The sequence below is a fragment of the Podarcis filfolensis genome, assembly GCF_964270895.1.
Source record: "Podarcis filfolensis genome assembly, chromosome: 10".
In the NCBI taxonomy this organism is placed as follows: Eukaryota; Metazoa; Chordata; class Lepidosauria; order Squamata; family Lacertidae; genus Podarcis; species Podarcis filfolensis.
The window spans coordinates 36,407,718-36,419,888 of NC_139612.1; the positions used below are offsets into that span (position 1 = coordinate 36,407,718).

Sequence of the window (12,171 nt, forward strand, 5' to 3'; positions counted from 1 at the left end):
TGGAACTTGAGCTTGTAGAAAACATTTATTTATTAAGAAATGAGTTATAAGAGCATTTATTTTGGCGAGTTAAAACCTTGGCTTGCAGTAACAGAATTAATCTAAGAGATGCTGACAGATTTCTCATATTACATAAAATTCCAGATGCAGATAAATAAAGTGTATTTCATAAAAGTGTATACAATTTTATACCTTTTGCTTTGCAGGGCACAAGATATTCCAAGGGCTTTGTTTCCTGAGTGCCCAGAAATAATGATGCTTTCAACTAGATTTTTAAAAAATGTTTCCTACACTTGATGGTAGTAGAACTCAGAATGTTGAACAGTACATTCCAGAAGGCCAGAGCAACACAAATGTCTAATATGTACTTGAATATGCTGTGGGATTAACAGTTCACTGTGATATGCAAATTTGAAATGATGATTCGGCTCTGCACTGATTCGCTCACCCCACCCCAGGAGATTTTGCAACTTGAAGGCAGTGAATTCAGGCTCACACAATGACATCCTGCCTTTTGAGGCACCTCCCCATGGTGATTTATTGAAAATTACTTTGCGAAGTGCAGGTACTTCTTCAGTGCGTCACAGAAGTGTTGATGATTATTAATATCAGTCAAGTGCTCAAGGGAAGATAAGAGGTTTTCAAGTACTTTTGACAGAGAACAGAAGCAACTGATGTGATTCACCTTGAAAACTATCTACAATATTAGACTGTTTTTTGTTTTGAGGAGCTTCAGATGTGAGAAAAGAGATGCTTTAGCTGCTGGTTTCAGGGGAATTGACACAAGCCCTAATGAAAGTAGCGGATGTTGCAGCGCAACTGAACCTAGTTGATGTGTGTTGTACATCTTTCTTTATGTTTTGCCACTGTAATTTATAGCATGCTATGAAAAGGTCTTTAGGAAAAGGTGGTGAGGATTAGGAAAGGTGGTGCAGGATGATGTATAACACCAAACCTAATCTGTCATGGTCTAGGAATTTGATGCCCATAAAAGTTTAATAACAAACAAAAAAGATATTGGATTTATTTCTAATCTTCTAAAACTTATAGGTGAATGGTGCTCATCAAAACTGTTCAGCTGAGAGGCTCTTTATATTGAACAGTCTCTGCCCCAGTGACAGAATAAGCTGTTCCACTGGCTATTGCATTTAGTGCTTCTGGTTGCTGATTTTGGCTGGTACCCTTAGTAGATATCTGTATAATAGGTAGCCACAGGGTTCCATCTTGTTCCCAGTGCTGCATATATGAAGTCACTGGGAAATGTCATTAGGAGATTCAGGGTAAAGTAACATCAGTGTTAGGGGACGCGGATGGCACTGTGGTCTAAACCACTGAGCCTCTTGGGCTTCCCGATCAGAAGGTCGGTGGTTCGAATCCCTGCTATGGGGTGAGCTCCCATTGCTCGGTCCCAGCTCCTGCCAACCTAGCAGTTTGAAAGCACCCCAAAAAGTGCAAGTAGATAAATAAGTACCGCTCCGATGGGAAGGTAAATGGCGTTTCCGTGTGCTGCTCTGGTTTTGCAAGAAGCGGCTTAGTCATGCTGGCCACATCACCCAGAAAAATTGTCTGCGGACAAATGCTGGCTCCTTCGGCCTGTAAAGTGAGATGAGCGCTGCAACCCCAGAGTCATCTGCGACTGGACTTAACTGTCAGGGGTCCTTTACTTCTTTTTTTTAACATCAGTGTTATCAGATATGTAGAATGTTGGTGTGTGTTTTAATCTGGTTTTGAACTTAGCGCTGATTTTGCCTAGTTTTTGAATGTTTCAAGTAGTTCCTTTTAACTGTTTATAATTTTTTGCTGATAATTTTTTGAAATCAATTAGTATATAAATTTTAATAAATAAATAAACCATTTTGGTTTTTAAACATGGGTTGGCCAGAGTTGGTTGTAACCAAGAAACAATGGCAGTGGAAGTGCCCTTCTAACCATTGTAATGCGGCAATCAGGCCATAGGTGATGGCCATGATTATCTTCAGAATTTGGACAAAAGCCTGGTCCAGACTTGGCACACAAACCATTTTGTGCTGGAGGTGGTGGTGGGAGACATAAAAGGAGCGTATGCTTTGCTTTCAAATAATAATTGGAAACTATAGTTTGAGTTGAGTTTCCAAGTTTGGATTGGAAACAAATTGTTGTTTCTGCAAAACCATTGTTTGCCCAGTTTGGACAGTTTGGAAAACTGTGGATTGCTCACACTAGAAAAAAGATAGAGGAGAGAACAGAGTTTGCATGGGAAGGAAAGAATGCATAAGCTTGAAGCTCACGATTTCACCATGACCTCTGAACTAGGTCTACTGACATTTGTTCTGAAATCAATGTTGTCAGTTTTCCTTTAATATACCACAGTGTTTCATGGTTATGTATGAAGTCAATTTTGAAGTAAGTATGCTGCAGCTAAGTGTTCACTCTGAACAAAAATGAATTGAAAAGGAGCCAAGGCAGTAAAGACAGCTTCTGCAAACAATGGAAACAAAGAATTTTAAAGAGAAAGGATTGAACTGTTCCAGCCTTTAGATGGTCAGTGAATATGAAACAAGAGCCAAAACTGTTCTCTAATGCTGGAGGCATGTTTTCATAAATGGAAGTATTTTAAAGAGGAAATTTGCTTTGTCACGGAGGTATTTGTATTATTTTAAACTTGCTAATTTATGGCAACCATAGCGTTAGTGCTGTGTGATATAGGAAGAAAATAAGGAATAAAACCCAGCAATATCCTAACCCTAAAGCACACATTAATAACAATATATCACCAAGACCTAAACGTTTTAGAGCTTGTCTTGCTTAGTATGCATTTCCTTCCATTAAATGAAGAAAACTTAGAATCTGATACTGTGGTTTAATTAGCTGAGCACCTTTGGAAGTGGTTTCATCAGTGTCTTCTGTAGGCAGTCATCCAGATTGGGCATTTGTTGTGTTTGTCCCTGTTTAGGGTAAATGCATCTGTAACACAGGGACAAGTACCTGCCCAGTCATAATTCAACTCCACCCAGTATTCCATTTCTCAACCCCAGGTGTGTTTGTGAAATAGGAGCTTATAGAGCATTACAGAGGAAATCTGTTATGTACTGAAGTTCTCACCCTGGGCCAGCAGGGGGATACTGTAGTTATGCAAATAAGGGATCGAAATTGACGTTCAGTGATTGGATAGTTTTAGAAAACTGTTACAGTTACGTTGTACTGGAGCTCTATATAAGCAGGCTGACTGAATCCTTCAGTTCAGTTCTGTTCTGGCCTCTGAATAAATAAGAGCTGTTTGAAGAATTGCTGTGTTGTCTGATATGTTCACCCACAACTTAACAAAATCCAACAATGCTCGTTACATATTTTTTTTTAACGTTTGTTTTCCAATGTGTATTAGGTACACACATAGGTCCCATTCCTGTAATCCAGTGAGTGGGGAGCCTATTGCTCTTCAGGTGCTGTTGGATTCCAGTTTCCAGACCCATTCCCGTTGCTGTCTAGAGGTGATGAAAGATGGGAGCAACATCTGGAAGGCCACAGGTTCCCTATCCTCCTCCTCATCCTCATTGTACATTTTGACTTAGATTTGGAACCCATTGACTGTAATTTAGTTTTGGCCACTTGTTGAGTGCATATAGTGAAAGCTACTATTTCACATGTCTGGGCCTGCCAGATTTGATGTTTCTCAGTTACAATCAAATATTACAAGCCACTATTTAGCAAAAGCAATGAATAAGGTCTCACAATGTTGCCAAATTACTCATTCCAAAGAGACATAAAAAGTGTTCATTTTTCAATACATCACATATTCTCTTGCCCAAACATAATGTGCTAATTTGGACGTTATTGCCATGTCCCATTTTCTGAAAAGCCATTCAGATAAAACGAGGGAGGGGATTCATTTCCTCCAGTAGATTGAAACTGACATTTTAGTGACTATCTCCACATTTTCTCCACATCCAAATATTTCAAAAGTACATTTATTGAGTGTTTTGAGTACTCTGAGATGTGTACGTTGACAGAAATCTATTGTTGTTCTTACACCTTATTGCCTGGGATCCAAACAGCTACCTTAGGCAAGCCCAAGGCGTTGCTTATGGCCAGTGGGATTTCCCTCTTTCAACAGCAGATTCCCAGGCTGTATTGGAAACAGTGGTTGAAAATGTAAGTTTCAAAAACAGCTTGACACTTGTCACGAGGGCCTGTCATTCATGAAACAGAAGACCAAATGCCCCCTTCAGGTATTTGAAGCCAATCGTGCTGTTCTTTCAATCTTAAACATTTTAGATAATGCTGCAGTTGTGTTTGTTTAACTTTATTGCGTATATGGTATCATAGGAAGCACTCTTTGCCATGTAGTTTTGGTTGTGAAGTCTTTCTTTTTTCATTTAAATGCACTAATGAAAGGAAATATGAAATACTTCTGTGGTCTAAAGAAGCTTGTCCCATACTAGCATCTTAGCAATTTTACTTTGCAAAGCAAAGTAAAGTAAAGGACCCCTTATGGGGTCCTTGCTGCACTGGCTCCCGGTGGAGTACAGGGTCAGGTTTAAGGTGCTGGTTTTGACCTTTAAAGCCCTATGTGGCTTAGGACCCTTGCGCCTATGGGACCGCCTCTTCTAGTATGCCCCGCGGAGGACCTTAAGGTCCATAAATAACAACACTTTGGAGGTCCCGAGCCTCAAGGAGCTTAGATTGGTCTCAACTAGGTCCAGGGCCTTTTCAGCACTGGCCCGACTTGGTGGAGCACTCTGTCACAAGAGACCAGGGCCCTGCGGGATTTGACATCTTTCCACAGGACCTGCAAGATGGAGCTGTTCTGCCTGGCCTTCGGCTTGGACTCGCTCTGACCCCTTATAAGGGATTTGCTATATAAATTTTCCCTTGGCTTTTTTGCTCGCCCATGTAGGACCAGCATGGATAGCTGGCTTGGGTGAATACCTGGTGTTTCCTCCCTTTATGGTCTTGATTTATGGGCTACTACTGAAATGAGACTGCATTTTAAACTATATTTTAAGCTGTATTTTAAGTCATATTTTAATTTACTGTCCCCCCCCCCCCCAGTACGTTTTATTGTAATTTATATTTGGTTGTAGCCGCCCTGAGCCTGGCCCTGGCCGGGGAGGGCGGGGTATAAATAATTTATTTATTTATTATTATTATGTTTGTGATACATGTGAGTGTATCTATTGTCCATTATTTAATACTGCCTCTGCCAGCCAGTTACTAGCCTAGTGCTCTTAAGACATTGATGCACCTGCCTGAATTGGAAGATATAAATGTTGGAGCTGAACTACAGTATATGAAGCTACACAGAATGTTGAGAGTTACAGATAGGTAGCCGTGTTGGTCTGCCATAGTCAAAACAAAACAAAACAAAAATTCTTTCCAGTAGCACCTTGGTAGAGACCTGGTCTGAACAAAGACATTGGATTCTTATCTCATTATACATGACAAAGCCATTTTTCACCTTCTCACCCCTTGCCTTTTCCTGTAAGACCTATTGCAGTCGTTAAGAGTCGTCAACAGGCTCATCACAGCTATCTGCCAATCACCCATTCCCACCACCCTTCTGAGTAATACCCCTCCCCACCTTCTCACTATATAGAAGGATCTGGCAACTTCTGTTTCAGTGTATCTGAAGAAGTGTGCATGCACACGAAAGCTCATACCAAGAACTAACTTAGTTGGTCTTTAAGGTGCTACTGGAAAGAATTTTTTTGTTTGTTTGTTTTGAGAATGTTGAGAGTCAGTCTAAAAATATATAGGAAAATGATGCAGAGAATGTTGCATTCTGCAAAGGAGAATCCCTTGATTTTGACCAAGCCATGGATATCCCTATAATTCCCCTCCCTCCATCTTCTATTTCTTTATTTCCTAGCGACTTGGGCAGAATCAATAATGTTCTTGTCTTCTGTTGCCCAGATCCGATAACTTGAACTTTACCGTTTCACACCGTAACACAAATGTTGTAGGGACATCTACCCACTTGTTCACAAATCTATGTTTCATTTGTCTATTCTTGCATACCAGTGTACTTCAGTTGTTCACATGGTAATGCTCCCTGATCCATCTACTTGTCTATTGATTTCAAGCATACCTATGATACGGTAATTGCTTTTATGTCCCATTGAAATCCTGATTGTTTATGTCCTGCCTCTGAAGGTGAGTTTTGCTGAATAGAAGTCATTTATAAATAAAACAGTATAAAAGTGCCCATGCTACAAAGCTGATGCTCTTGAAGTCTGCTATCTCCAGGGGAATTTCCTCTTGTGTTATCCGAGGCCTGTGCAGGCTGCATGATACAATTGCTGTGCCTCACTTGTTTGTTTCCTCTCAACTTTCAGCATTCCAGTGTTGCTCCTGATCCTACCAACAAATGACTTTTTCCCAATATATATGCACTCTGGGGATTAAACTGTAGAGCATGCATATTGTTGTTGCTAATAGAAGAAACAATGCAGTATAATAAAAAGAGAGGATGTTTTCTTCTGCTGCTCCAGGATGGAGAAAAGAAAAGAGAGAGTTGTGTGGGTTTTTCTCCCTGAGGTCCTTCTTGATCTTCAGGTACTACATTCCATATAATTGGATTCTGTCTCTCTCTGAATACTGCTTTTTTTTCTCTCGGCAGCATGGGGTAACCTTGGAAATGTTCTGAAGAGTCGGAGCAAGATTTCTGAAGCTGAAAGCGCCTATAGGAATGCCTTGTACTACCGCAGCAACATGGCTGATATGCTTTATAATTTGTAAGTATGCATGACTTTCCTTATGCTATTTTCATCTGCAAAGCCTGGTTGTGAATGAGGCCATTTATTTGGCTTCTGGAAATGGAGATGATATTTAGCTGTTGTTTTTTCTGCCTCTGCCCCCTTGCCCTTTCATTCATCATACTTCAAACTCAGATAGACAGGGTTCCTTCTGTTCTCCACATTTATCAGATCATCATGTATTTCAACTCTGTTCTGCGGTGAGTAGTAGAAGTTGATTTCCCTAAAGATCTGGTGTGCTGCTGCTGTGTCTCTGAATAGGCCCTTGCCTATGTCCCAGCCCCTCCCCAACAAAGAGACCGTTCACTAGTATTTCTCAGCATGCCCAAAAATCCTGAAGCAGTACAACTTTGCCTGTCAGCTTGAGTTAGGGAATCAACAATTATAGCCATTTCTCTTTGACACCCATCCTCCATGTTCTGGGGATCTCCTGTTTAGACCACTGTGTTGCAATCTGCATGGAGCTATCTTTAGAAAATGACTTGGAAGTTCAAGGTTAATGCAGTATTCTTGTAGCGAGCCTTCTAACAGTGGTGGAATTCAGAGAGAATACAATACCATATTTAGTTCATCTGAAATACTTGCCTATATAGTACTCCCGAGCCCAATTTTACCCCACTAGCGCTTAACTTTAAAGCCCAAAATGGCCTGGATCAGAGTCATGTTTCCCACAAATATATTTGTACTAAAAGTGGTTCACAGAACCTTTGGGAATGCATTCCTCCATCATTTATCCCTGCTGTGTGATATCTGTTGGGAATCTTTTGTTCTGCGTTCTATATGCTGCACAGTGAAGTTGTTGAGGTTAAGGAAAGTTTTCTGCCTTGTCACACCGATATGATGAAATTCATTCCTGAAAGAACCTGTCAACCTCCTTAATCAGTTTGTGTTATGTGAAGACTTTTTGAAGGCATCTTTGAGTATCTCTGGATAGGAAGGCTCTTGGTAAATACAAAGGGTGGTATTCAACTTACTTTCATTCAGAGCAGACCCATTGAAATTAATGAACCCAACTTAGTCATGATCATTCATTTCAATAGGACTATTCTGAGTAAAAGTTTGTAAACAATGTGTGTGGTGTGTGCAGTGCTATATATGTTGGTGCTAGGATTATTTAGAATCACTGCAGCCTTAACTAGCTAGATACAGTTAGCCCCCTAGTCTGCCTTGCCTGTCCAAAAAGTTACCACTTGCTTAGTCAGGCCACTTAAGTTGTACCATATGGCACCTTCCTGTCTTCTTTGTTGTGGTACATATGAATTAATGTGAAATGAAATTAGAATACAGCTTCAGAATATAACTTTCTCTGTAACAACCATTGCTTTACAAAAAAATTGTTTGGTGGTAATGTGTAATTGATAAATTAATCTTCATAACAACACCTGTTAGGAATTGGAAGCTCATTTTCTAATATGCTGCAGAGATCAAGAAATGTGTAATGAAGAGTAAGTTTTGCAAATAAAAAGCATAAGATCAAACATGAACATTTCTAAAAGCAGGCTTATTGAAGCAATTGTTCGTGCTCTCTTTTCTGAAGCCAGGCTTAATGCAGAATTGCAAGAAGAACTGTAATGGTGCATAAATGTTTGACTTCTTCGGTATAGAAGTACAGTGCATGCACGCACGCACACACACGTTGTGGTCTTCATATCTTCCAGTGAAGATAACACTACTTCCAGCTACTGCCCACAACAGTCATCATGATTTCACTCCTATGTAATGTCTGTTAGTTTCCATCTACGTATATTCATTGAGAAGCCTGTACATATGCCAGCCTCCAGATGCATGAACCCATTTGAATATACTGATTTGGTCACGAATGCTGCATTTTGATGGTATTGTTTATATGGTGCTTTATATATGTATATGGATATAGGATGTGACAAGATCATTAGCATTCTGACCATTATCAAATTGTTATAAATTGCACTGAATTGTTGTTGTTGTTCCTGCTGCTATTTGGTAATTGATGGACAGAAGATAAATCTTTTAAATAAAATACTTTTTGGGAATTTGGTTATACTGAACCCAGGCATGCTGTATCAGTTGTTATCTGTCAACTGATACATTCATATTTCAGTGTGTTTTTAATTGTTTCCCCTTCCCAAATTCATTCCTAGTACATATTTCTCAGAGCATTAGCTAATTTGCCTTATACTGAATGAACCCTTGTTTTCAACCAACACTTCCAGAGATTTATAGATGGTGAGTTACTACCTACCTTTAAGTCCTTTGGCTGATGTTAGAGGATGGCTAAACCCCGAATTCTTTGCCAAATGCCAATTATGCAGGAATCAATGATTTTCAGCTTAATCTGTCATTTAACTTTTATAAATCTCCTCTACAGAGATTTATGACAGTGCCCCTCATTTGTTATCTTGGCAAGTGCCTTTAAGATATGCCTATCTCTTCAGTATCTCTTTTTGAAAAGACAGAAGAGAAGTGGCTCTCTACAATATCTGAATCCTGCGTATTTGCGACTGGATCCAGGAATTAAGAGGTGAAACACAAGTGATGGGTTGAACTATCACCACATTTTATTTAAACTACATATGCATGGGAAAATGAGAAGAGTAGGAAAGCGATCTTAACTTCAGCTTTTGGTGAGCCAAATCTTGCCCATTCTAAGGGACAGGAGAAGGCATTCCTCTCCCAGGCCCCCAAACTCTGAGCAGGTGCACAGATAAGCCTTAAGAATGCTCTGTATCCAGACCAAGTGCCTTATAGCCCAGAGAGTACTGAAGTGTGCTCACCTGTTACCTTAGCTAACCATAACCTTTCCCACACTTCCCTGCCAGCTTAACCATGAAATCATATTGACCATATCAACCTATTGAACAGCACCTACTCCTAAACACCAATCTTCTCTGAATCCAGTAGGCAAAGAAAGAAAGAAAAACTCTGCTGTTCCAAATGTGCAGGCAAGGAAGAAATTCCTACGCAGCCCTGAAACAACTAGTAAAGGTAAAGGGCAAAGGGACCCCTGACCATTAGGTCTAGTCGCGGCCAACTCTGGGGTTGCGGCGCTCAACTCACTTTATTGGCCAAGGGAGCCAGCGTACAGCTTCCGGGTCATGTGGCCATCATGACTAAGCTGCTTCTGGCGAACCAGAGCAGTACACGGAAACGCCGTTTACCTTCCCGCCAGAGTGGTACCTATTTATCTACTTGCACTGTGTGCTTTCGAACTGCTAGGTTGGCAGGAGCAGGGACCGAGCAACGGGAGCTCACCCCGTTGTGGGGATTCGAACCGCGACCTTCTGATCAGCAAGTCCTAGGGTCTGTGGTTTAACCCACAGCGCCACCCACATCCCATGAAACAACTGGTAGACCTATATTAAAACAGAAGGGGGTCGGGGAGATGTGAAGAATGGCCCAGAGAGTCCCTTAGGGGTATAACCAAGGCTACTAAACTCCTCTCCGCCCCCCCCCCCAACATGGGTGCTGGCATATGTGCGCATGCCAAGCAACCTTGTCTCCCATCTTCCAGGGCTGGCCGCAACAATGCTCCTAGATGTAGCATTCCACAACAGGTGGGAGCAAACATCTCTTAGCCCTGATGTGCCTGTGGCCAGTTAATAATATCCCAGCAAGACCTTTTACTTTTAATATTTTTAAAAATGTATTTGCATCTTTAGCTGTTGAAGATGCTCTTTGGCATTCCTGAGCCAAGTTTTATGTGCTCTTCAATTTACCTTGTGTAAATTACACTTCCATTGTTTTTAAAGGATTTGTTTTTAATAACACCAGCTCTCGGTCTCACTCTGTCTTCATTTGTGTCCTGGGGCAACTGGCTGTTTCCAAAGGTGCAACAGAAACCTGTGGTTTATAAAAACAATAGTAGAATTGCCATGGGCAATAGTTAGCTGGCAAGCTGCCACAGGAAAAGGAAACATGTCTTGCTAATATATGTAACTTCAGTGTTTATGTTTATCAGGAACTACACAAACTAAATCTTCAGGGAAAATTGTGGGCACACTTCATGAAATTAAGATTTTAAATTCTGTTGTGTCTGACTTGCCTTCCATCTTAGTGAGCAATGTGCAGCCAAAGGTATCCTTGAATTTTCTACTACAGCAGCTTGCACACAATGAATGGGCAAGGCAATTTTGAAACAAAATACAATTTTCAAGTGTAGCCATGTGAGTGGGTACAGGAAAAAGTTTCAGTAAACTTCCTGCTGTGTGTGCAGTGCTTCCCTGCATAGTCATGTAACTTGTGCAAATTGGCCACCTTAATGCTATCCTAGAAGGTGATAGACTTCTCAGTTTGGAATGCTCTGGCAAGTAGCTGTGCCTCAATTTTCTAAATTTGTATACACACCATTTATTTTGCCTACAAACTGTGTATTCTGATCTGGAAACTCAAAGTGCATGGTTATAGCAAGCTGCAAACCAAGCATATTTTTTTACAGATATCTAGCCATGAGGATCTGTCACAAAATTGACCCTTTGATTTGAAAACAGTCTGAGCCAGCCTGTTAGCTTTGGATTATAATTATTGGCTTATCTACCTCCAGAGGCTTTTGCAAATTTGGAATATATAGTACTTGGGTTTAATACTACTTTTATAGAAAGAAAAGTGGATGAAAGAGGAAAAATAATGATACCCATATTGTGTTGCGCAGGATACAAAGTAAGCCACAGCAAATTCATCACCAGTGCAAACAAAACACAACCAATCTTTAACCATAGTTAAGGGGTTGGGGGCAGGCATGGGAACATATATTATCTCCCCCACCCCTGCTCCTTCAAAGCATGATTCCCAGCCCCTTCTGCACCCTCCTGCCAGCCTTAACTACCACTGACCATGCTCATATAGTGTTGTTGCCAATTTTCTGAATTGAATGGATTTTGAAGTGACCCTCCCCCAGGTTGAAAACAATGGTCTTTTTACGAGGTGAACCAAAAATGCCTTTTAATTTTGGCTTGGTCTGTAAATACACTCAGCCTTATTCCAGACTACCTCTGCCCTCTTGTATTCTAGCAGCAGCAGCAGCAGCAGCAGTAGCCAGGAGGAGGGAAGCTGTTTCTTGGGTCACTGTTAGGTCATAAAGCCATACCAACAGGGTGTAGGGCTATAGATCGCCAGGGGTTCTGGGCCCTTAGAAAGGGATGGAGAAGAGGCCAACAGTGAGAGAGCTTTCCTTGCAAATCGTTTACCTCCTTACCCCTCTTGCTTGGTAAGTTTGCTAAAAGCATCCATGTTCTGATATTTTCCCGAACATGCAATGTTTAAATGTGAGGATGAGGGTGTGGCACTCACGCAAGCCCCACCCAAACACCCCTGTTTGAATTCCCTTTGAGCTTCCACTGTTGAGTGGGCAACATACATAGGGGTGCTGGTGATTATTCTCTTGAATGGGAGTGGAACACCTTGGAAGATGGGTGACATTGCTTGATTCGTGTCCCTGATTGCTAAGAGGGTTCTACTGGGGTTT

At 41.0% G+C, this 12,171-nt stretch overlaps 1 protein-coding gene across 1 annotated transcript in view; it reads left to right on the forward strand.

Moving 5' to 3' along the window:
* The window catches only part of TMTC2 (transmembrane O-mannosyltransferase targeting cadherins 2), a 192,264-nt gene that overhangs the window by 113,103 nt on the left and 66,990 nt on the right, over nt 1-12,171 (forward strand). The window contains exon 4 of the mRNA XM_083573344.1: nt 6,596-6,710. Within this exon, the coding sequence (XP_083429470.1) occupies nt 6,596-6,710 (115 nt within the window). The remainder of the gene's footprint in view (nt 1-6,595; nt 6,711-12,171) is intronic.